The following is a 25381-nucleotide window of genomic DNA, read 5'->3' as shown; positions in this document are numbered from 1 at the left end:
GGGCAGCAAGGAAATGATAACAATTTGTTTGTACAAAAAGCTTTCCTGTTTGGATCTGGATTACATCAAAGTAAAATATCTGACAGTTTCCCTTAGTTTGTTAGAACATAATAGCAGCTTACAGAAACAAAGCCTTGCCTGCAAAGAGACTTGGAATCAAAGCAGAGGAATATTGTGTGTAAAACAGCGATGAAGAAAATCTAGCAAAGGCAGGAGAGTCTCTACAATATTTTAATGTAGTATTTGAACTTCAAGCTCCATTACTAATATCTCTCTGAAGCCAAAATAGTTCAGCCTCTGAGGAGGTCTGAGCTCTGCCAACTCATTATTTTAAACATTTTCAGATAGATACAAAGGAAGGTAATTTTGTATTATTTGAAAGCCTTTTGACAAACAGAAAAACAAAGAGAACATGCATGCATTTGAGTGCTGTCAAAAGCCCTAACACCAACTGCAGTCAAGAGACATTGTTTGATTTCCACTGTTGTTCATGTCTTATTCTTATTGCTGAGGTTGTCTGCTAGCTGATCAGTTATTGAATATGCACAGAGATAGTAAAAGCATTAGTTGATCAAATATTAAGTATCTAGACATTTTTGAGCCCATTGTTATCAGCAGAATCTATGCATAAATCTAAATATCAATGAATCTTCTTGCCTAGCAGGAACAGCTATTTCCAAGTCTGCATTAGGGAACAGTACATGGTGCAGAAGTTCCCAGATTATGACCAATATGGGGTCTGTGAACATGGACAACTCAGTTGTTAAAGTTGAGAAAGCTTTGTTTGCATGTCTCTGTGCCTGAGCAAATAAATGCTGGCTTACAGATCACATCTTGCTACTCCAAGCTTCCAGTTTTGTAGTTAACACAGAAAGGCTCAGAAATCCCTGCTGTCGTGGTGCAGACGTAGCCTCAAAAACATGACAGAAGGAGAAAAGACAGGTCTCAAGTCACATATAACTACAGAGGAAAATGATTGCACAGATTTACCTCCAGAAAAGAATGAGAACAGAATGAGGACAATCTTAGGAAAATGAGAATATAAGGCTCTGTGCAATAATTAGAACTACACATGGTTAAAATGAAAAATAAATAAATAAAAGTCAGCAAAACATTATGAAATGGTGTTCCTAAGAGTAAATGTCATATTGAGTTCGATATCTGCAAAATAAATGTACTTTATGTACAGTACTAAAACAAACAAACACATACACACACAAAAAACTATATTGTTGTTTCCATTTATCATGGAAGCATCAAGTTTCTTGATCCTACTCACTATCAAGTAGGACCCAAAAACTGTAAATAATTTCAACAAAAGCTTGTGATGATCATAGGAATTGAAATTTTGGAAAAAGAATCATGGTAGCTTTTTACCTAAGAAAGGAACTGGAATTGAAATTTGGCAAGATCACTAGATGTAGGGAATAATCTCTTGGACAGATGTTTATCACATTGGTAATTTTTAGATTATGTACACTGGTTTGCATTCCTTTCCATTTCGTACAACTTCCTGATAGTGGACTTTGTAACACTAGCAGGACAGAGGTCTGGGGAAAAGCTGCATCTTGATATTCAATCAGTCAATAAAGAAAACTATCACTGATTTTCATATCACAAGATGAGTTTCCAGGATAGACAATTGGAAGAAAAACCAATTGGGAGAGATCTGTTGGCAGATTTTTGCTTGTTTTCACAGATGACTTAATTTTAGATTTTCAAATCATTACTACATGTAAAAAAAAAAAAAAAAAAAAAAAAAAAAAAAAAAAAAAAAAAAAAAGTCAGGATAGTTTACTGAAAAAAAACATCAAGAGTGGATTTTGATTTTCTTTTCCCACTTTCTCTTGGAGTTGGCAGGAAGAAGAAAGTTGTGTAAACTTCTGTTTCTGACAATAAAAATGAGTGTAAAAATATATCTATGTAATTGCTTTCCTACCATTTTAAATATTGGCTGTCACAAGAAGTAGCATGGCTTAAAGAGAGAGAGTTTATGTTATGCTTTGGATAAATAATCCAGAATAATAAAAGTATAACAAGGTGGGTTTTGTTGTTATTACAATTCATGTTTATACAAGTGACTTATCAGTAATGACTTTGACTCAGGAACATTTCTTAGAAGACGAATAAATAGATGGAATAAATGACCTGTGGAAAAGTTGGCCACCAACTCTCCCAGCTGGTCATTAATCCCCCAGAAGTGCTGCAGACCCTGATCATTAAGGCTTAATTAATGTAGTAATACAGTGTCTAAATGCTGAACTGCATTTTCTTTTTATGTAATTAACCTTTTGGGAATATTTTATTAATGGAGAAAGGTAATGTGTTTGCCAGGGGGATGCCACATTATTTCTTTTATTCACAGTAAACACAAATAAATTATGGAAAGCTTTTCACGTGTGTGTACATTTCACGCTTCTGAAAGCTGTTGACTGTTGGAAATGAAGGGCAAGGGTGTGATTAGAAAGACTCATTATGTACTGGTTCAATACTTTGGTGCATTAATGCATTTACCACTCAGACAGCACAGTCTATGAATTATCAGCAGGGTGGGCAAAATTGAATTTTGTTTCTTCTGCCATGGGAAAGGTAAAGGGCAGAGGGTGAGAGCAGAGTCGAGCTGATAGATCTGGGAAAAGATCCTTGGAGACCCAGGCTTATTTTTGCTGTAGACACTTGAGAATGGGTTTCTCAGGATGCTGTCATGGATATTGCCAATGACTGTGATATGAGTGGTGAACGCTGGTCCTGGTATGGTTGCCTGGCCATAAGGTGCTCCTTACACACTAGGACACTAGTTTTCCCGAAGGCAACAGCAAGAACAAGGCTGGTTTTCCAGAGATCTTAAGAAAACTGAGATAAGCAGTTAAAAAAAATGTCATAAACATTAATTTCCTGTGAGCATTGCCAATATGATGCAGTTCCAGTGGTCATAATTTATACTTGTTTGGAACACAAACCTGGCCTTGCAATTTTTAAAGCTGATTAGGGGTTGTAGACATTCGCCTTATGGTAAATAAGGGAGTTCCTGGTTCCCTTATTAGCTAGATTTTGAAAATTTTATTTTTACATATGACTCATAACTAATTAAGTTGTATTACTCAATGGATGGCCAAATACACTTCATTTCTAGATGACTACTAAACCAATATTTATGTTCCTAAAGGGATAAGCTAAAAGTACATTAGTATTTAAGAGTATTTTTTAAATTTATATCTAGATGTTCTAACAGCTTTCATATGAATAACTAGACAGAATTTTGAGTATTCATCTGCCCCACAAAGTTCATATTAATTGATGCTATTTATGTTTATCATCTTCCTTTCATTTAGGAATACAAATTTAAAGAAAAATACTGAAAATGTTGCTTTGCTGGATAGTTATTTGCCTTGGAATGAGGGACAAAATACTTAGCAAATGTAATGGAAGAGAAGGAAGAAAGTTAATTAAATGTTTGCTTTTGCCTTGATCTGATTTATCTCTCAATTTTCTGTCTTATTCTACCTGTTTACTAAATAATGTGTTAAATACATTCCTGTTATTTACACTCCTAGGAGCAAAAATTACATAGGAACTTGTCATTGCAAAACAAATACACTAGAACATATGTTATTGTCACTAACACCTGTACGATGTACAACAGGCTGAAATAAATCACACTTATTTTTCATTAGATGTTTCAAAGTAGAAGACAATCACCTTAAAGTGAGTAAAAGTTGATCTATAACTAGTTGGGAACAATTTGTTTTCTCTTTCTTGAAAGAATATGGAAGTTTCTTGCAATTATTTTCCTGTTAACTTGTGTTTTCATTGTAGATGACCAACCAGCTTTAATTGTTTTGCACCCGCATTTTGAAAAGAAAAAAACAAAAAACAAACAAAAACAAACAAAATTCAAAAAAGTCCCAGATTTATCCTTATAGCTATGGAAGCTGTAAGACCCTAAGATACATGTAATTCAATCTGTGGAAAAAGAACAGTGGAGAAAATTTGAAATTAATTCATTAAACTGATACAGTTACATCTCCATTGTGTTTAACTGTTGTGAGGTTATAGTGTCTATAAAATTCTACCTGCAATCATTTATAACCTTTGAGCTTAAACTGCAGCACTGAAAGGTGTCTATGTCAGGTGCCTGCCTCAGATGGAGTATTTTGACTGAATTTTAAGCTACAATAGTATTGTGTTTTGTTTTGGGTTTTTTTTTTTTTTTAAATGCTAAAATAGTCCATTGCAAAACTGTAGTATTTCTTTTCTTTTGAGGAAAGAAAAGAAATACTACAGTGTTATCTGGTTAGTGTCAAGAGTGTGTCATTTCACATGGGAATTATAAAATTGGACCAAGCCTACAGTGGGCAGGAAAAACACAAGTGCTAAAGAATCACTGTAAAACAATGCATTATTCACATATTAAGTTGAAACTGCATAGCTCTTGGCTTCTGTAGCAAGCTTGTTTCAACTTGCTGTTACTGGAGAGAGAAGTGAAGCCAGAAGTTTGTAATGTCAAGTAAAAATGAAGACTATAAACAGGGAATTTCTGTCTTGTCCTTAACCTGTACTTACCCCTGCCAATGTCTTGATGAGAAGGAGGAAGTGGAATGGAAATAAGTGAATAGCCTGAAGGGAAAGAGGGAAAGAGAGAAAGTGCAAGGTCAAGGAACAAGGGGCAGATGTTATGATGTTGGAAAATAGGACTCTAGAGGACAAGAAGGTTAGGTAAGAGCTAGGAAACTGGAAAAAAAAAACTGCTTTATTTCCTCACCATGCTACAGTTTTTTTCCCTCTAGTGTCAGGGGAAAAAAAAAGTGGGGGTGGGGGGGAGGCGGAGGTGGCAGGAAGAAAAACAAACGAACAAAACTTTCCATGCTAGAGAAACCTTAAAATATGTTATTTTTAAAACTGAACATTTTAGCTGTCGGCAGCTTGCACCTTTTTCCTTATGCTTGTTAATGCCACTATTTTGCTCTTGTGCTTATTTTTGTTTGACTGTAGATCCTACCTGTTAGATTGGCAGCTCTGAGGTACCCTCTCTCAAGAGTACAGTGTTACTGAGAACATTTCAGACATCTATCGCCAAATATATAAACTGGAATGGGAAATTTCTGAGTAAGTGATATAAAGCAATTATTCTGACAGAGAAATCACATCACAGAAAAACAAAAAAACAAACAAAAAAAAAACAAAAAAAACCAAAAACAACAACAAAAAAGAAAAATCTACCTGTGATAGTTTGTATTTTGGTGAGATAAGCATTAAAAAAATTATATATCGTGACCTCTCTTTTATTGTTGATGCTGTTTTCCTGGAAGTGATTATTATAGTCTCTTCATGTTCCTGTTATGCCTATACCTTATCTGGGATACTTCAAATGTCAGTTTGGAACAGCAGGGCACATTTGAGTCTAAAAGTAAAATGGAGGTGGGGGGAAATGCAACTTTTATTAAAACAAACAAACAAACAACTAAATTTGATGTACATATTTAGACACATTCTTGGATATTCTGATTGAAATGGCAGGAAAAAAAATGTGTACAAAAATAATTAGAAAATTGCTGCAAATTGCTTTAGTGTGCCTCTTTGTGATTTTCCTATGAAGGACAGAGGAAGGCTGTCTCTCAACAGTGTCCTATCTTCAGACAGAAAGGAACTTGTTTTTTTGCCCTGATTTACACACAGTACAAGCTCTCTGGAAATCTACTTGTGATTTCAATATCAGGCTGAATTTGTTTAATTTCTGTGTTAAATTTCTAAGCTTCAAATTCCACTATACAATTGCAGTATAGTTAGTAAATGCTACTGAGACAAAGGTCCTGTGATACCAAGGCCTCCACATAAGTGGAGATCATAAGTGGAAACGAGCTCCTCTTCATGAAAGACATTACAATTTACCTTTGTAACATTATAGCGAACAGTGTCTGCTTTTGCTTTTCGGTTAGAATTTCAGAATTAAAAACAGTAAAGCGAGCTGCTCTTCAGAGAGATGATTGGAAAAGTCAATGTGCTTGAGAACAGTATTTTGCTGAGTATTTGAGGTTCAGCTGCTTCCCATTCCAGAAGAACGTGCTACCTCATTTTTCCCTCACTCAGTGGCATCCAACTTAAAAAGCAATCCTAACAGATTGTCGACACATACTGCAGATTTTCCACCTACAAAATCACAAACAGAAGAGTGTCTTATATTTAAACTAATCAACTGATAAATTTAACTGCAGGCAGCCTTGTTGATTTATAAGTTATAACTGAATTTTAACGTATTACCTCCTACAGTTCAGAATTCTTACAAATTAAAGAATCCTTTTCAACATTTTTATCTTACCCTCCTCCTCTTCCTACCTATTCCTCATATGTCTTTACAGAATTGTCACTGAAAGGTATATAGCAAATTTCACAATCCCAAATAAATCTGCATCTGAAAATAATGATGGTGATAGTCATATATTACCTCATCACAGTATTTATTTTTTAAACTGCAGTCTCATATTGTTGTTGTAGTGAAAATAAACTACCTTTATAACAGGATATTTCTTTTAGCGTTCCATTTTAGTTCAGCATCTTGTGTGGCAGGAACAGATAGCAAGCAGAATTGCAACCCTGGACTTCAGCAGGGCAAACTTTGGCCTTTTCAGGCAATTGCTAGGGGAAATCCCATGGGCAAGGCTGCTTGAAGGTAAAAGGGCCCAAGATAGTTGGTTAGTGTTCAGGAACTGTTTCTACCAGGCACAAGATAAGAGCATCCGGACACGTAGGAAGTCAAGGAAGGGACCCAGGAGACCTGCGTGGTTAAACAGGGAACTGCTGGGTAAGCTCAGGTGGAAGAGGAGAGTTTATAGATCATGGAAGGAGGGACTGACCACCTGGGGAGAATATAAGGCTGTTGTCTGCGAGTGTAGGGAGACAACTAGGAAGGCTAAGTCCTCCTTAGAATTAAACCTGGTGAGAGGGGTCAAAGACAACAGGAAGAACTTTTTCAAATATGTGGCAGATAAAACTAACAGCAGAGGCAATGTAGGTCCACTGATGAATGAGGTGGGTGCCCTGGTGACAGAAGACACAGAGAAGGCAGAGTTACTGAATGCCTTCTTTCTCTCTGTCTACTCTGCCAGAAGCTGTCCTGAGGAGCCCCGTACCCCTGAGGCCCCAGAGAAAGGCAGGAAAATGGAGGAGCTTACCTCGGTTGATGAGGACTGGGTTAGCGAACAATTAGACAATATGGAAATCCATAAATCCATGGGTCCAGATGAGATGAACCCACGGGTGCTGAGGGAGCTGCCTGACGTCATTGCTGGACCACCCTCCATCATCTTTGCCAAGTCTTGAGAAACAGGAGATATGCCTGAGGACTGGAGGAAAGCAAATGTCACTCCAGTCTTCAAAAAGGGCAGGAAGGAGGACCCAGGTAACTATAGACTGGTCAGCCTCACCTCCATCCGTGGGAAACCGATGGAACGACTTATTCTTGGTGCCATCTCAAGGCATATCAGGGATAAGAGTGTCATTAGGGGCAGTCAATATGGTTTCACCAAGGAGAAGTCGTGCTTGACCAACCTCATTGACTTTTACGAGGACATAACAAGGTGGATGGACGATGGCAGGGCATGGATGTGGTATTCCTTGACTTCAGTAAGGCATTTGACACAGTCTCCCACAGAATCCTTACAGCTCAACTGAGAGAGTGCGGTCTGGACGATAGAGTAGTGAGGCGGACTGAAGGAAATAAGCCAGAGAGTTGTGGTCAATGAGGCAAAGTCTAGTTGAAGGCCTGTATCTAGTGGAGTGCCTCAGGGGTCAGTACTGGGGCCTGTATTATTCAATATATTCATCAATAATTTGGATGAGGGAATGGAGTGTACTATCAGCAAGTTTGCTGATGACACCAAGCTGGGAGGAGTGGCTGACACACCAGAAGGCTGTACTGCCATCCAGCGAGACCTGAACAGGCTGGAGAGTTGGGCAGGGAAAAATTTAATGCAGTATAACACAGGAAAGTATAGAGTATTGCATCTGGGTAGGAACAACCCCAGGTTCCAGTATTAGTTGGGGAATGGTCTATTAGAGAGCAGTGTAGGAGAAAGGGACCTAGGGGTCCTGGTGGACAGCAGGATGACCATGAGCCAGCACTGTGCCCTTGTGGCCAGGAAGGCCAATGGCATCCTGGGGTGTATTAGAAGTGGGGTGGTTAGTAGGCTGAGAGAGGTTCTGCTTCCCCTCTACTCTGCCCTGGTGAGACCACATCTGGGATATTGTGTCCAGTTCTGGGCCCCTCAGTTCAAGAAGGACAGGGAACTGCTGGAGAGAGTCCAGCGCAGGGCAACAAAGATGATTAAGGGAGTTGAGCATCTCCCTTATGAGGAAAGGCTGAGGGAGCTGGGTCTCTTTAGCTTGGAGAAGAGGAGACTGAGGGGTGACCTTGTTAATGTTTACAAATATACAAAGGGTGAGTGTTATGAGGATGGAGCCAGGCTCTTCTTGGTGACAACCAATGGTAGGACAAGGGGTAATGGGTTCAAACTGAAACACAAGAGGTTCCACTTAAATTTGAGAAGAAACTTCTCAGTAAGGGTAACATAACACTGGAATAGGCTGCCCAGGAGGGTTGTGGAGTCTCCTACTCTGGAGACATTCAAAACCCGCGTGGACGCCTTCCTGTGTAACCTCATCTAAGTGTTCCTGCTCTGGCAGGGGGATTGGACTAGATGATCTTTCGAATTCCCTTCCAATCCCTAACATTCTGTGATTCTGTGATTTTTTTTTTTAAATAAATTTGCTTCGGCATGTCAAGAAAACCTTCAAAATACTACTCAGTGTATGACTGATATACTGCATTATTTCACCAAATCTGTGATGCTTTATAAGCCTTACTGCTATGAGTTAGCTTGTACATTTTACACAGATTTTCTTAAAAGATATGTTGTACATTTCAAATTATAACACAAGATCAAAACAGACATTGATTTGCTTTGCTGTTAGTAGCCAAGGGGTTAATTTAATGTCTGAGAGGTAGACAATAGATTCTTCTTGACTTCAGATAGTGGTGGGTACTAGACATTGGATTCATCTCCATCTACGCTCACATATCTAAACCAGTCACCTCTATCTTGACTCATTATTTAGACTTCTTCCACAACTTGGAGAGAAGGAGGTGCTTATTGTACACTGTTTAACATATTCTAACATAGATGACTTAGGACACATGCTTAACTTCAAATGAAAAGTCCAGATGAGTTGAGTTGCCTCTGAGCACCCCTTGTCAATACTTAGTTTCCTATTTGCTTTTCTTTTTGTTTTTCTTTCTTTTTTAGGACAGTCCAAATCACCTTTGCAGGCCATCAGACCTGGAAGGAAATTTAAAAACACTAGGATTTGGGGAAACCAGTCTGGTTTAAAACAAAAGCTGAATTGTTTTGAAATATTTAAATTTTTTAATGTTTGAAATGTTTTAATTTTAACTGCTGATATTTTAAACTTTCTTTTTCCCGACTATGGTTCTATGCTTGATATTTGGAAGGCAAGTTTTTTGATGTTTAATACTCTTAATAATAGGTGTTCTAATTATGGAGCTAAAACATCTTTTTATTTAATTTGTTCTGCTTGATATTCTTAGGCAACCTAATGTGTTTAAGTTTTGCCTAAGGAAAAGTTTCACTCTGGTAGAAAAAAGAATTGCTTTCAGCAAGTTTGTGCTATTTTCTACTAGATTCAAATCACTCACGCTAATATAGCAGCAGGCTAAAAGTTCTTATTTTCTTTGTCATTAGATTGATAAGGTCTTGGAGGTCAAGAGAAGGTTAAGTACCTTGCCCCTGACAAATAAACTGTTAAGGGCACAAGGAATACAGAGAGGAGAGTGGGTGAGATGACTAGAAATTTGCTCAGTTATTGTCATAATTTCAAGAAATTTAACGTGTACATCTAGAATGTTTTGATCCCATCACTTGCGATATCAGTAAATCATTTACTTTTACAGAGAACTCTCAGAAAAAATCTGAACAATTCCCCATAATTTCTTTGCAACTCTAGAGAGCAGCAGTGCATGCCTGCCTGGGCTAAAATAGCTGGAAATCAGATTGTTTTCTAGGCATATTGCAAAACCATGTGGATTTGGTAGGAAGAAGAAAGGGTACAGAGCTTAGTAGGGATACTCTGCTGCCTTCCTGGCTGCCAGAGGTTATCCTATGTTTGTGGGAAAGACATGGTTCAGCAGAGGCAATTGAACTCATCTTGGTTTTGATGGGCTTTGTTTCCATATTCATTTGCTTACCACTGTTGCGATTGTAAGTATATTATAAAGGATCAGGAGATGGAGATGATAGATTCATCTTTTGTGTGGTAGAAAAGCAACGGGGAAAATATTTGAAAGTGAAAGCTCCATGTTTGTTGACAATTAGACAGAGATCTATCAATTGCCATGTTTTCTGGAAATGAAATATTGTCAGAAATGTGGTAACTGCTGAAGTGGTGTTTGAAGCATTTATAATGGCAACCATCTCATGTTAAATGGATGAATATTTTTGTTCTTACATCTATTGCCTTTCAGTAGTACTATTTAGAAGACACACTTGAGTTAATTTATCTTTCTGTGAATACATCTTTTCTATGAGTCAAAATAATACTGTTCATGTGTGCCAAGGATATCTATTGTAAGTGTGTATATCAAAAAAAAAAAAAAAATTATCAATTGATATACAAAACTTCTGTATAGATGTCTGTGACTTCTTAAAGCCTCATAAACAAAACAATATATTTTATATGTGACTTGTTGATTTAAAAGTTGGCCTGAAGGCTATTACAGGTGACCTTGTGATGGTCACTAAGGTGGGATTCTGAACGAGTTCACAATAGTTTAATGAACCCCTAGTGCAATCAGGGCCAACTTCAGGCATTAGCAGAAGAGACAGCTGCCTAGGCAGCAAACTGGAAGGGACAGGAAAACATCCATAGCTTAATTATCTTCTCCTAGCTATCTTGTATCTGGAAAGTCACTCTGGACAGCTATTATTGCCAGAAAGGTCAGGGTGTATGGGCTAGGAGTTAGTGTGATGTAGAACCCGGGCAGGAGAAAAGAGGCAGTAAGTGTGACAGGAAATTCTGTGGTCCCATTTCAGCTCTGTTTCTCTTCCCTATGTCTTGTTTTGCTGTTGAAGGACCAGCTTTATGTCCCCACACTTACAGCGGCAAAATTCATTTTTGTCCATGTTGCTGAGAGGTCTTCAGCTGGCTCCAAAAGCAGTTATGTTAGCAGAACAGAAAGCAATTCAATTGCCATTATAAGAAACTTATTTATATGACCTTTATAAATGTCCATTATATTTTTCCACTTTTCTAGATGAATGGATGCTATAAAAGAAAGTCTGATGTGATGAAAAATTCATAGAGTTTAAGACCTTTGAATTTTTTGTGATAGTTCTTTTATTATCAAATTCGACAATATCTTTTGAGAGGTACATCTAGTTGTAATTAAAGACTTCAAATTGCAGAGAATCCATCATATACTTTTCAAAGCTCTTCCAGTCTTAATTACAACCACTGTTAATAATGTACAGCTTACACATCATTAAAGTTGGAGCTTCAAGTTCCAGCTTTTTGATCATTTCATACTTCCTGCTGTTAATTTATGAACCCTCCAGTGTGACCTCTTTGCGTAGTGATCTGCAGACTGGTTGACTTGTATTCTGTCTTTATGCTCCAAAATTTAAATAGAATTTTCACTTTAACATGGGTAAGCTAAGAACCATCCACTTCCCTGAAGTTATATTCAGGCTAATTTTTAATATATCAGCTTAGATCCCAGAAGTAACAGCTTCTTTAATAGAGCATGTTATCTGTTCTAGCTAGCTAAGCTTGTTACAACTTGCTTGGGTACCTGTGTACAGACTTACACTGTGTTATGTAGAAGAAACTGATCTCTCTGGCAGCATTTGCAAGTTAAAAATAATGACAACAAAGGCACTCAGAATAACAGAGTACAGATGGGAAAGATACTTAAAAAGAAACCTGCAGGACAAAATATCTTAGCCAGAAAAACTGTAATGAAAGTGGAAGCCCCTCAAAATTTAGCTTTTCAAAAGTCTGAGTTACATCCAAAAGAACTGAAAACAAATCCTGTATTCTAGATTGTGAGAGAACATAGGTTATCGTGTTATCTACAGTCCAGACTAAGTCAATTGCGATCTACTGGTATATTGTCATGACTTTAATATTTCTGTACCACTTTCCTCACATGAATTAAAGGAAGCCAGTGGCAATCTACCTAATACTTAGCAAAGCACATGTTAAAATTGACCAGTAACTGTAAGTGCTTGGGAATATATTTTTTAAAATAACATTGAAAAATATTTGCAACCATGAGCTCTTACTTGAAAAGGTTTGATAGTATATATTTTCAATATTTTTAGATGCCTCTCAAATTGTCAAGGCTTACTTAGATGATTAAAACAGCTGGCATTTTAGATGTTTCCTCCTGCAGAACAAGATGCCAGAATTAGGTGTGGAAGGATTCAAACAGCTTTACAAAGGCTGTTTATGCTAAAATAGTCTCCAAATAAGTGTTTTTCACTAGTGTTCGGCTTCAGATATATATTGTTGTTCTACCCCAGATGAATTAAAGTGATGGAAAATATTTAGCTGGAAACTAATATTTATTTTGTCAGGTGAGATTTTTGCAAAATCAGTTTCCATGCCTGGTTCCTCACAGTCATATCATCCTTGAAAAAGGGAATAGGCAACCAAATATGACAAGAGTGGTAGATCACTCCTTTCAGAGGAGCCTTCATTCATGTTAAAGTACTTGTAGAACCACACCTTTCCATTAAGTAGTACTTCACAGTCATTTTATTAAATCTAATAGGACTGTGCGGAAGTGAGATATCCCACTAAGTTGGAGGAATGTGGTCTTTATTGACAGCAAATCACTTAGGATATTTAGGCAGAATGGACTAAATGTTAAGTAAATTCAGTGTATTTTGCTGCAAACTGAGATATTCCATTTTAACCTGAGAATTTGCCTGTTTCTTTGTGATAATGAGTGAACTAATGCTGCTCCAGCCCACACTCTTTTTAATGCAGCGTTCTTTATTCAAGTACAGGGATTGAATTCTTTGTGATGTAAATCATCTTAATATCAGTCTTAAATATTGTTTGGTTTATAAAAATCAAAACCAGGAGATACTATTAATCATTGCTGCTGACGTGAGAATACCCATATGGTTGTAATCTGTAGCTTTCCAGTTTTCTAATGCTTCTAAAGCTGCAAAATATAAGCCTGTACATTAGTATAATGAATAGAACTACAAAAAATAAGCTTAGTTAAGATTTGTAGTTGTACTCTTTCACTTTAATGTCTAATTTAGTACCTCCTTAATCATATAATTTGGAGACAATCATGTAGTTCATAACAGTTTTTATTTTCAGTCTTATGATTTAATTGCTACCTCTGTAGGTTCTGCTTGTCCAGCAAGAACATTTTTCATATATATTTCTCATGGGCTGAACAATATATTTAAAAATCTCTTTAAACTAATCCTAATTTATGATTGCCAGCAAATACAAACACTATATTAATAACTGCTGGTGGAAGGTCATCTGTGATGGAGTACTGGAATTCAGGCCTGGACCCAGAGCTTAGAAAGTCAATCAAAAGGCATGCACTTCATGGGAATCACAGCAGTGAGCTTACATTAGGATTTCAAAGCTACAGCTGATATACCTCTGCTAAAATGAAAAACCATGGAATTTGTTTCACCACAACCAAAGGATAGATAGGCCTCCATGCATTGACGCTTCATATGTGACCTTTAGTTGCAGTCCACAAATAGAATCTCATTTACAGCAATATTATACAAAGGTTATCTGCCTCGTGAGATTCTGATGTTAAGGTCTTCTCTGACCCAAACTGCAGCATATATTTGATCACTCATATGTCCAATGAATGTATCATATCCAGCTTCAAAACTTAACGCCTGATGAACTTATAGGGTGAGGGGATGAGGTGTTTAATTTCAAGAGTTTCTTAGGCTGCTAGAGCAAGGAAAAGAAGATTTACATCCAAACAGGTAAAATACAATCACCAAGCCTTGAATACTTAAATGTTTCCATAAATACAACACTTGTAGCGTGAATCTTCTTTCTGCAATTGGTGACAAATTTCCATGGTAAAAAAAATGTACACCAATGTAGATTTGCACAGATGTTGTTCCAATGAATTTGATATTCTAAGAATTCGATGCTGTGCTGTTCCGACCAACTGCTGACAATCTTCCTGAGGTCCCACTGCTGTACACAATGTCATCTCTGATGTTTTTATACCAATTCCACTGAAAATTCTTTGATACAAATGCTACCCAAGTAAGTACAAATAGACCCATTTGTTTCATATGCAGTGCCTGAGATAGTCATGAATGGACTTAAAATTACTCCTGTACAGAGCTGACAGTTTGAAGGTGCAGTTTCGTAATCTACTTAAGCTGGCCCAGAACTGTGTTGCCCTGTTGTGTCTGCGTGAGCAATGATGCAGCAATGAGTCTGCCAACTGCTCCGACAAAGAGGGGCTGGCAAGAGTGCAGAGCTGGGAGAGAGAAACAGTGTAGCACTGCAGCTTTTGTCATTGCTCCTTCCTACACCTCTCCACTGACAGTGACACCAGGCACTTTCCAGTTTCTGAGCACTCCAGTCTTGTAGCACTGGAAAACTCCACTAAAAAGAAGATAATATGGCAAAAAAGTAACTTCTTTTCCATTCCACTTGTGCAGTGTGATAAACTTAATCATTTTAATTTTTAGTTTTAATAAAACCCAGATATTCTTGTTTGCTGGTTTCTGTTTTGTTGCTGTTGCTTTTAATTAGTTACCATTCTTAAATTAAAAAAAATAAAATAAAATAAAATAAAAAAAAGTTAAAATAAATAAACATTTAACAAAAACTAAAACAAATCAAACCTCTAAATCTAAAACTGAAACTAATAATAATACTAAGAGTATTGCCATATGGTGTTTTGCTCTTTTCTGTGTACTCTACACAATACACAATAATACAATTCTTCTGCATTCACTTGACCCTCAAAATATAAAAACTTAGATATCAATTGTTTACATGCTTTATGCTTCACTCCCTTTATCTGTTAAATGTTCATCAACAACATCAGATTTTGTCTCCAAAACTAATTGACTAGCTAACAGTGTGGGCTTTATTTCTGTTACTGTCATATGCTACACAGAGGCAAAGTGGACTTGGACACTGCAAAAGTCAGTGTCACAGTTGGAGTGTGAGATCTGGAATGACATCAGCTCCAAGAATGTGGTATATGCTTCATTCCAATACCTGTTTATCATAAAGTGTATGAGCTGTTCTTGGATGGCAGAGGGTAAACTTCCTTCTGATACAATTCAATTACATGTGTTTGTTTTGGTATGTGATTATATTAATAAAAAGTAACGTGATTTACAGGGTGCCTCTAGTTTGGAACAAAAACATGATTTATGCTGAAAGAGGCAAGAGGTTATGTCATTTAAGAGTTGAGAGATTTTAGTTAGCATCCTTTAAAGCAGAAAAGAGCATTACACTCATGTCTTTGTGAAAGGTGAGTGCTTCTGACCAACAGTTTGCATTAAAGAAGATGCTCATGACCACTGTATCATCCTGCAATGTTTTTTTGTTTGTTGCAAAAGGAGCTGTGCATGAGGTGCATTTCAAGAATTAGTAATGAATTAGATTTATGAGTGGATTTAGATTAAGAAAAGTGTATATTTCAGGCCACAGTTAGGCTTAAACATTAAATAAGCACTGAGCCCTGCCAATATGGAGAGATTTCTGAGTGGACAAGAACTCTAAACCAAACTTGTGATGTCTTTGAAATAAAACCTGAGAGTTTATGTACTTCGGCTACTTGACAAGTTGGGCAGAAGTTTCAAGAGTCCACCCTCACTGGATATCTAGCTACCTCACTTCAGGTCCTACCCAAATATCTGGCTCTTTTTGTATATGTGGAACAAAATCTCATATTTGACAGCAGCACCTCATTCATTTATGAACTTTTGAATTATTATGCTCTTATTCACTGGCAAATATTTTGTTGCAGTCCAGCTGATTATCCTACTCTTCACTTCCATCTGTTAGCACTTGGCCTGTGCTCAAGCAGGATAATGCTGCTAGCATTTTTAAGATATTTGGATGTCTGATTCTGGTATCAATGCAGAATGCTGTCCTTGAGGTGATACACCAGAGCAAATCTCCAACAATGACCCATGATTTCTTGTACAAAGAATCTGAAGTGACAGTGAGGTCACTTTCTCATGAGCCAAAACCCATTTTCTTGGTAGATATTTACAGCATCTTTTTCCAGATGAAAGCACATCACCCTTGCTTTTCAACTTTTCATAGTTATGAAGAATATTTGAAAATATAACTATATAATGCAATTTGTTGCCAGACGGTCAGTGTTTCTGCAAATAAAAATGTAATTGGTAACTTTTAATAGTTACTTTCACAGCTAACAGTTGTTCTCAAAGTGACTTTGATTTTACCGACCACTCTTTAAACAGTATTATGCAATCAGGTAAGGTGGAATGCAAATACAATTCAGGCTCATTTTATGCAAAAGAGCTGGTTACAACCCAGGGTCACTATTGCTAATTACCATAATCCAACTCTTTCGAAGTTTGCTTCACTCAATTGTTCCTCCTGGATACAAGTTGAACCATGAGGTTTCACTTTTGGTTTCCAGTTGTAGCAGAGTAACTGTGCTCTGCTGACTATTGAAAATTACTAATAGAAAAATAATTGAACACTAGTTCTACCACTACTGTTTTTTGGTTTTGTTTTTAAGCATAGTGACTTGAAAATGGCAGAAAGTAAGTAGCCTTTACTAGTTGAGATCATACAGGGTTACAGATGCTCTAGCTTTGCAATTGGCTTAGCAGAAAATCAGCCTTAAGTATTCTGCTATTGCATCTTTGATAACGTGAAAGAGCTTCCACAGAAAAAGTGAAATGCCTTTCAAATGCCTTCACTACCTTTTAAATAAGACTTTGTCAAAATTGTACCATTTGTGAGTATACTGGGACAGTCAATAATTCATTTTCATGCTTCTCCACAAATATATTGCACTGAAATGCTATATATGCAATGATCTCACCACAGGTCCCAGAGATTGAGAAGGGCTTTTGGGAGAGCTTTACTCTTGCTTTTAGCCTAACGCAAGTCCTCCACACATTGTGCTCATTCAGAATTGCCTGACAGTTTATGGGAGAAGTCACTCTCCAAGAGTGTTTCAGAGTGAGTCAGCCTGGGGAATAAAAGTAATGGGTACAATGCAAGGTACAATGGGAATAGAGGGAAAAATACTTAGGAGGTTTTCATTTGTACTGTATTCCACTTGGCTTCTACTGACTTAAAGAGGAATGTGGCTCCTATTGTTGCTTCACATTTCCCTTTGCACTCTTCCTGGAATAACTTCCCTAGTAGAATGAAAAGGCAGAACTGTAAGAGATTCAAGGTCAGGGAACTATGTGCTGTTCTTTGGTCATTATGCAAATTTCTTCTGATGGGAAGATATCATCCAGGCAATAATCGGTATTTTTCCCTCTTAAGCCAAGTCCACCAGGCACATCTGAAAGATTAGGAGGGTTGCAGACATAGTTAATCATTGATGGAAATGTGCATAATTTAATAATTTAATCCTTCTAAGGTGCTCTCCATAGCACAAAGAAACAGAATCAGTATCCATAATGTATGGCCATTATATATTCATATATTCATTTCAAGATAGAGTATCTTAAGAAATACTTAAATATGGTACTGTATTTTCTAAGATGAGGGGGCGGGGGGGGGAACGTTAAGAAGAATATAGAGTATGTCTGGGAAAAAGTGGTGACTTATGCTACTCGGATGGTTAAAACCCCATGCCCTTTAAGGTATAACTTATAAACATAGTAAATGGTAACAAATGTAGAAAATCTCGCACCCTTTCTTTTCCTGGATTGCACTTACTAGCAAAGAATAGCTTGGTACCACATCATGCAGGTTATGAAATCAGACTCGGAAAGTCATCAAGTGCAATTCAAACTGAGATTCAAAACCGAGAATGGCGTATGTCTTGAATTTCGTGGGTGGACCACAGGCACCAGGCGGGCTAGCCCGCATTTTCTACTGGCCCTTAACCACGTGAACTTCAGAAGCCTTCGCTAAAGCTGAATGAGAATCATTCTAATGCATCGCATAAAGTGCCTGCGCAGGGAGGTAGTTAAAAAAAGTGGGACCGCTCGAACAAGCAGATGCTGCGTATCCCCGTGGTTTTCGAGATATGGGTACCGTTATGTCTTTATTCCGCGTTCACAAAGTCACTACCCTCAGGAGAGACGACTCCTGCCGCCCTGCCCAGCCCTGCTCGTCGGCCGCCGGGCCGCCGCCGTGCCCAGCCCTGCCATTGCTGTGGCTGGGAGCCGTGGGAGCTGGCCCACGGCGAGGCGGCAGCTGCCGGCCGGGCAGCCACGGATACGATCTCCCGCGGCCGCTTTTCTTCCACGGAGCCCTCTCACACCTGCCCGCTGCTCCTCGCACCGGGACCAGCTCCACCCTCGCCCCCCTCACCGCGGGCTCGGGGCAGCAGCCGCGGGAGCCTCCTGGGCGGTGCGACTCCGCCTCTCTCCGCCGCCTCCGCCGCTCCCTGCCGCGTCCCCCCAGCTCCGGCTCCGGCCCCGGCCCTGCCCCCGGGCGCGCCCGCCGCGCTCCATTCCTCTCCGCTCCGCCGGCAGCCCGCGGCCGAGGCGCAGTGACGGCGGTGGCACCCACGGCCAGGAGCGGGGCTGGGAGCGCTGGCTAGCTGACGCAGTCGCAGGGAAGAGAAGCGGTGGGGAGCGCTGGCGGGGCCCGCAGCCCGCCCACCTCTGGAGCACGAGCGCGGAGAATCGGCACATCCCTATTCCGCCGGGGGCGGCTCTGCCAACCCCCCCGCCATCTCCCCTCCTTCCCTTTCTCCCTCCCTCTTTCCCTTCCCGCCCCTCCGCAGCGACATCCCTGCGAGTTTGCTTCGCTGCCCGCGCCCGTCGCTGGTGGCCCGTCGCCGCATCTCCCACGCCATCAACTCTGGGGAGCCGCCGGCGGAGGGCAGGGACCCGAAGTTACGGCCAGCCCTAGTGAAAAGTAGCGATAACGCGGAAGGGGCCGGAGGCGAGCAGAGCCGACGCAGCGCACCGCCACCCGCAGCCCCGCCGGCCGGAGGCGGGCTCCACGCCCCGGGCCGCGCCTGCCGGGGCAGAGCGAATCGTCGCCGCGGTAGCTGCTGGCCACCCCGACCCCCGCCGGACCCGCTGCGGTAAGACTGGATTACACTCCGGGACGTCGGGCCTGAGGAGACAGAGGCTCTCGGCCGCGGCGGGGGGAGCGCATGGGGCGCACCCGCGGTGGCCGCCGAAACTTGTTCAAGTTGTGCGGCCCCGGGGCGGCGGGGAGGGGCGGTGGCGCGGAGCCGGTGGCGGGCGCCCTCTGCTGGCCGCCGTCGGGGGGGCGGCGCGGGGGGAAGGCGCGGCGCGCTGTCAGGCTTCGTCCCGGAGCTGGCGGGGTGGGGGGGGGCCCTTGGGCGCCGCGTCGGTCGCCGGCAAGGGTCGGTCTGTCAGCTTTCCCTTTTCACGCCTTCATTGCACCGGCAGAACCATGCGTGTGGTTTATATACACGTAAAGTTATTTGCTTATTAATTTGAGCTCCACTTAATTTTGTGGCGTGTCCGATTTATTTTGTTGGGTAGCTCTGGACAGCGTAATGGGAAAATATGCCCTGAGACCTCGTAGTCAGACACAAAATGGGGAAATAAAGTGAGCTTACATAGCCGATGTGAATTTCTCTTTTGCCAAAGATAAATTTTGGGGCACTTTGAAAAATGCTCTTTTTAAAAATTATTTTCTGTAAAAGAAAAGGTGTATTAACTCTTATGTTTCCTAAAAAGTTAGCAATACTTTGTGATCTGTTAAAGTACTTTAAATATTTTCTGACACATGTACAGCCTCAGGGAACTTTCCTTTCTGTTTCCACAGAGAAGAACCAACATGCAAAGTGGAAGTTCACCTGAAACTGCTCTTTTAACAAAGAAATATTGACTTTCTGCCTCTTTCACATGTTTTCCTTTTGCTTTGTAATGCGAGGAGCAGGATTATCTGAATCATTGACGCAAAATTTGAGCATCATTGGCTGAAGATAAAATGAAAGAAGACTTGAAACTATGTCTTTTACAAGCTGAAGGGGAATAGTGGTTAAAAGCACTGAAATTTCAACAAAAAGAGCTAATGAAGGGTCTATGTTGATTTTTCTTCATTTTTTCCCCTTTCCACTCTCCCATGAGTCCCAGAAGAGAAAGATGGAAAGACCATGTATACAAATTCATATCAGGGAAATGCTGAAGACAGTTTTGGAGTTTGTTTTCCAAGTGCTGTAAATTCCCTATTTAATCAAATACAACACATTGTTCTGGATAAAGTATATTGTTTTGTGATCAGTGAAGTTTTTTTCAGTTCTAGAAGTTGAATTTGACCTGATTGGAAGCTTTTAAAAAAGTAAATGCATTACTCTGATTCCTTTTTTCAAGATGAGTTTTTCAAGTTACGAAGAGTGTTTCAGTCTCTTACTGTGCAGTGTCAACCTGTGTTTTATATGCATATCTTAGATATTTTACTTTTTCCCTTGTTTTAATATTTATGCTGTAGTGTGTTTGAGAAAAGTGTGAAAAGACAAGGCACCTGAGATTTCAAGAGCCTTGTTATTACAATGTTGTAGCTCAGATTACATGTGATCTGAGTATCTGTTACAATGCACACTACACACTAAGTCTTTTCTCCTTAAAATATGCCTTAAGATGTTCATTTTTATACTAACTGGATCAAAATTTGGTATCTGAACTTCGTGTTTTGTTAGAAGATGCATGCCTGGGGAAGAGGAGCTGTCTAATGGATCATGGCTCTGATGTTCACAGGACATACTTTATTTCTAGCATTAATGATGTTTGCTGTCTTCACTTTTGAAGAATCTGTAAGTAATTATTCTGATTGGGTGACTTTCATAGAAAATGTAGATCAATATGAAAAACAGCAACTTGAAGGTCTTAGTGCAGAGCAGAAGTTGAAAAAAGTAGTTCTTCACCCAAGCTTGTATTTTGATGCTGAAGATGTCCAGGCACTGAGGCAGAAGGCTCATACAAGCCATTTGCATCTATTTAGAGCTATCAGAAGTGCGGTGATGGTTATGCTATCCAATCCATTATACTACCTACCTCCACCCAAGCACGTTGATTTTGCTGCGAAGTGGAATGAGATTTATGGTAACAACCTGCCGCCTCTAGCGTTTTATTGTTTGCTGTGCCCGGAAGATAAAGCTGCACTTGATTTTGCCCTAGAATATATGGATAGAATGGCTGGCTACAAAAACTGGTTGGTTGAGAACGCTCCTGGAGATGAAGTGCCACTTGGTCACTCCTTAACGGGATTTGCAACTGCTTTTGACTTCTTGTATAATTCACTTGAAAATGAGAGACGGCAAAAATACCTGGAGAAAATATGGTCTGTAAGCGAGGAAATGTATGAGTACTCAAAGGTTCGTTCCTGGGGAAAGCAGCTTCTCCATAATCACCAAGCAACCAATATGCTTGCTTTGCTTGTTGGGGCTTTAGTTGCAGGGGTGGACAAAGGATCTCAGGCAAATATTTGGAAACACACTGTTGTTGATGTGATGGAGAAAACAATGTTTCTGCTCAATCATATAGTAGATGGGTCTTTGGACGAGGGAGTAGCTTATGGGAGTTACACAGCGAAGTCAATAACCCAATATGTTTTCCTCGCCCAGCGCCACTTTGGTATTAACAACTTGGAGAATAATTGGCTCAAAATGCACTTTTGGTTTTACTATGCCACCCTATTACCAGGCTTTCAAAGGACTGTGGGTGTTGCGGATTCTAATTACAACTGGTTTTATGGTCCTGAGAGCCAACTGGTTTTTCTGGATAAATTTATCATGAAGAATGGAGCTGGCAACTGGCTGGCACAGCAGATTAGAAAACACAGACCCAAGGACGGGCCAATGGTACCATCCACTGCACAGAGATGGAGCACACTACACACTGAATTCATATGGTATACTGCTGAAATCACCCCTCAGCCGCCTCCTGACTATGGTACTGCTAAAATGCATGTGTTTCCTAACTGGGGAGTTGTTACTTATGGGGCTGGATTGGCAAGCAGTCAGACAAACACCTTTGTGTCCTTTAAGTCTGGAAAACTTGGCGGACGTGCTGTCTATGATATTGTTCATTTTCAACCTTACGCCTGGATTGATGGATGGAGAAGTTTCAATCCAGGACATGAACATCCCGATCAGAACTCTTTTACTTTTGCTCCCAATGGACAGGTGTTTGTATCTGAGGCTCTTTATGGGCCTAAACTCAGCCACCTGAACAATGTCTTGGTCTTTGCTCCATCTCCTACGAGCCAGTGCAACCAGCCCTGGGAGGGACAGCTTGGTGAGTGTGCCCAGTGGCTGAAGTGGATTGGTGATGAGGTTGGAGACTCCACTGGAGAAATTATAACAGCCTCCCAGGCTGGGGACATGATGTTTGTGAGTGGTGAGGCGGTATCTGCTTACACATCAGCAATGAAACTGAAAAGTGTATATCGTGTTTTGCTGCTCTTGAATTCTCAGACATTGTTAGTAGTAGACCATATTGAGAAGGAGGAAGACTCTCCTGTTAATTCTGTCAGTGCCTTTTTTCATAATCTCGACATTGATTTTAAATACATACCTTATAAATTTAAGAACAAATACAATGGAGCTATGATGGATGTGTGGGATGCCCACTACAAGATGTTTTGGTTTGATCATCATGGGAGTAGTCCTGTTGCTAGGATACAAGAGGCAGAACAAGCTGCTGAATTCAAAAAGCGATGGACTCAGTTTGTAAATGTTACCTTTCCAATGAAAAACACGCTTACAAGGATTGTTTACCTTTTCCATGGCCCATATGTCAATGTTTCTAACTGCAGACTCATAGATAATGCAAAATCTGGATTTCAGCTTTCGCTCAGTGTCAACAACACTGAAAATACCATCTCTGTTGTGACTGAATATCAGGATTTAAAGACAAGGTTTGATTACTTGGGATTTGGTGGTTTTGCCAAAGTAGTTCATGAAAACAAAGTGACCAAGTTTGGTCTAGGTACTGAATATGTGGAAAAACGGATTAAAAATAATAGGGTGGTTTTCCCGTTTGGGTTCAAAGTGAACATAGTTGCAGGGCTAATTTTGGGTGTGAGTTTGGTCATACTGGCTTTTCAGTGGCAGTTTTACATATCCTTCAGTAAAATGTTGCGTTGGATCCTGATACTGGTTGTCACACTGTGGCTTATTGAATTGGTGGATGTGTGGAGCATGTGTACTCAGCCCATCTGTGCAAAATGGAGCAGTGACATGACAAGCCTAGAACATGACAAAGGCAATAAAGCCAGACAATTAGAAGGAAACCCTGTTGTTTTGCCAGATGTTATCATTACTTCACTTCCTGCTTCTGGTGCAGAAATATTAAAACAGCTGTTTTTCAATAGCAGTGACTTTTTATATGTCAAGATACCTGCACCCTATCTTGAAATTCCTGAGACTGAATTTGAAATTGATTCCTTTGTAGATCCATGTGAATGGAAGGTTTCTGATGTCCAGAATGGTCATTTTCGTCTTATCCAAGGGTGGCTCCAGTCTCTAGTTCGAGGCACAAAGTTACATTTACAAAATATTCATTTATATGAAGCCAGCAGAAGTAAAATTGCTCAACATTCTGCTACAAGCAAGGACAAAAAGAAAAGATCCAAAAAGAGAGAATCTCTTTCAGAGCAAAGAAGCAGGGCAAGAGGGAGTAAAGAAAAAGATGCTGAATATATTAGGGAACTGAGAAGACATCTAATCTATTATCCAAATGCACGACCTGTGCTTAGTTTAAGTAGTGGGAGCTGGACGTTAAAACTTCCTTTCTTTCAGGAAATCCTAGGACCGTCAATGAGAGCATTATATGTAGTAAGGGACCCACGGGCATGGATATATTCAATGTTGTACAAAAATAGACCAAGCCTTTACTCCTTGAAAAATGTTCCACAACACTTGACTGCAATGTTTAAAGGGGAGAATGGTAAAGGAAAATGTAGTTTAAATGAAGGCTATGCCTTTGAGTATGAATCATTAAGAAAAGAACTTTCAAATTCTGATTCAAATGCTGTTTCTGTGTTGTCCTATTTGTGGCTAGCAAACACAGCAGCAGCACTGAGAATAAATGCAGACTTGCAGGCAACAAATTATCATCTAGTCAAGTTTGAAGATATTGTGAACTTTCCTCAGAAGACTGCTGAAACAATTTTTGCCTTTCTTGGTATTCCTCTTCCTCCTGCTAGCTTAAACCAAATATTATTTGCCACCTCCACTAGTCTTTTCTATCTTCCTTATGAAGGGGAAATTTCACCAAGTAGCATTCATGCCTGGAAACAAAACATGCCCAATGAAGAGATTAAACGTATTGAAGATATCTGCTGCTCTCTAATGGACCACTTAGGATACCAAAAGTTTATAGAGTAAATGCTGCCGGTCAGCAGAAATTTGCACTAATGATCTCTGACTACCAATTGTGGATAAATATTAGAAAAGTTTGTTTATTCTTGTATAATGTGTACAGTCTCATACTTTCTGAGAGATTATTTTAAGAAAAAGATAGTTGTTCTTGCAAGTGGGTTTTGTTTTGATTTGTTTTTTAATCTTGTAACTATTTTGCTGCCTTTCAAAAAAAGTTGTGTGAACCTTTGTAGGACTACCAGCTGGGGACTCTGTAGCTCAGGGAATTAATAGTAGAATATGGAGCTTTCCACCTCCAGCTCACCAGTTTGACTCCAGCCCAAGTGGTTAGTTCCTGAAGTACTTATCATGTGATGATTGTATGATGGCTTATGTGAAATTAACTGGTTAAACTGGCCCAATTCCCAGTGGTGATAAACAGCCTCCTTGGACAGGTTACTCATGCATTCTGTCTGTGTCTCACTGGTCACTATAGTGGTGCAAAATAAACATAAGCTGAGATTTAAGGCTATTCAGCATCCCTTCAGTAAGAGGAAACAGTAAAAACATTTGAGTCAATCCAGTTCCTTATCTGCAGTCTCAGCAGGCAGGCCCAGGACTGGAATGGGCACAGATATTGAATATCATTGTAGGATATAGTTCCTTCAGCTGAGAGATGGATGTGGCACTTAAATTGGGTTTTGTGCTTTGATGAAAGAGAAGACTTCATTCTCATGCCTGACAATGTGGTACCCTTTGTAAGCCTGAAGTAAACTATCCAGAGAAAAAGAAATGGGACAAAATCTAAAAACCCAACAAGATCAT

General features: G+C 39.7%; 1 protein-coding gene across 1 annotated transcript; it reads left to right on the top strand.

Annotated features, from left to right (window-relative positions):
- Window positions 1-20932: 20932 nt before the first annotated feature.
- DSEL (dermatan sulfate epimerase like) lies at window positions 20933-24583 on the top strand (the record flags this gene model as incomplete). The annotated part of the gene is made up of 1 exon (XM_080340525.1): window positions 20933-24583. One exon carries the CDS (start codon window positions 20933-20935, stop codon window positions 24581-24583), a length of 3651 nt encoding a protein of 1216 aa, XP_080196651.1.
- Between the last annotated feature and the right edge of the window lie 798 nt (window positions 24584-25381).

This window comes from Nesoenas mayeri (assembly GCF_963082525.1).
Source record: "Nesoenas mayeri genome assembly, chromosome: 2".
Taxonomy (NCBI): domain Eukaryota; kingdom Metazoa; phylum Chordata; class Aves; order Columbiformes; family Columbidae; genus Nesoenas; species Nesoenas mayeri.
The sequence above is the reverse complement of the archived record's forward strand: the minus strand, read 5'-3'. Positions and strand labels throughout refer to the sequence as shown.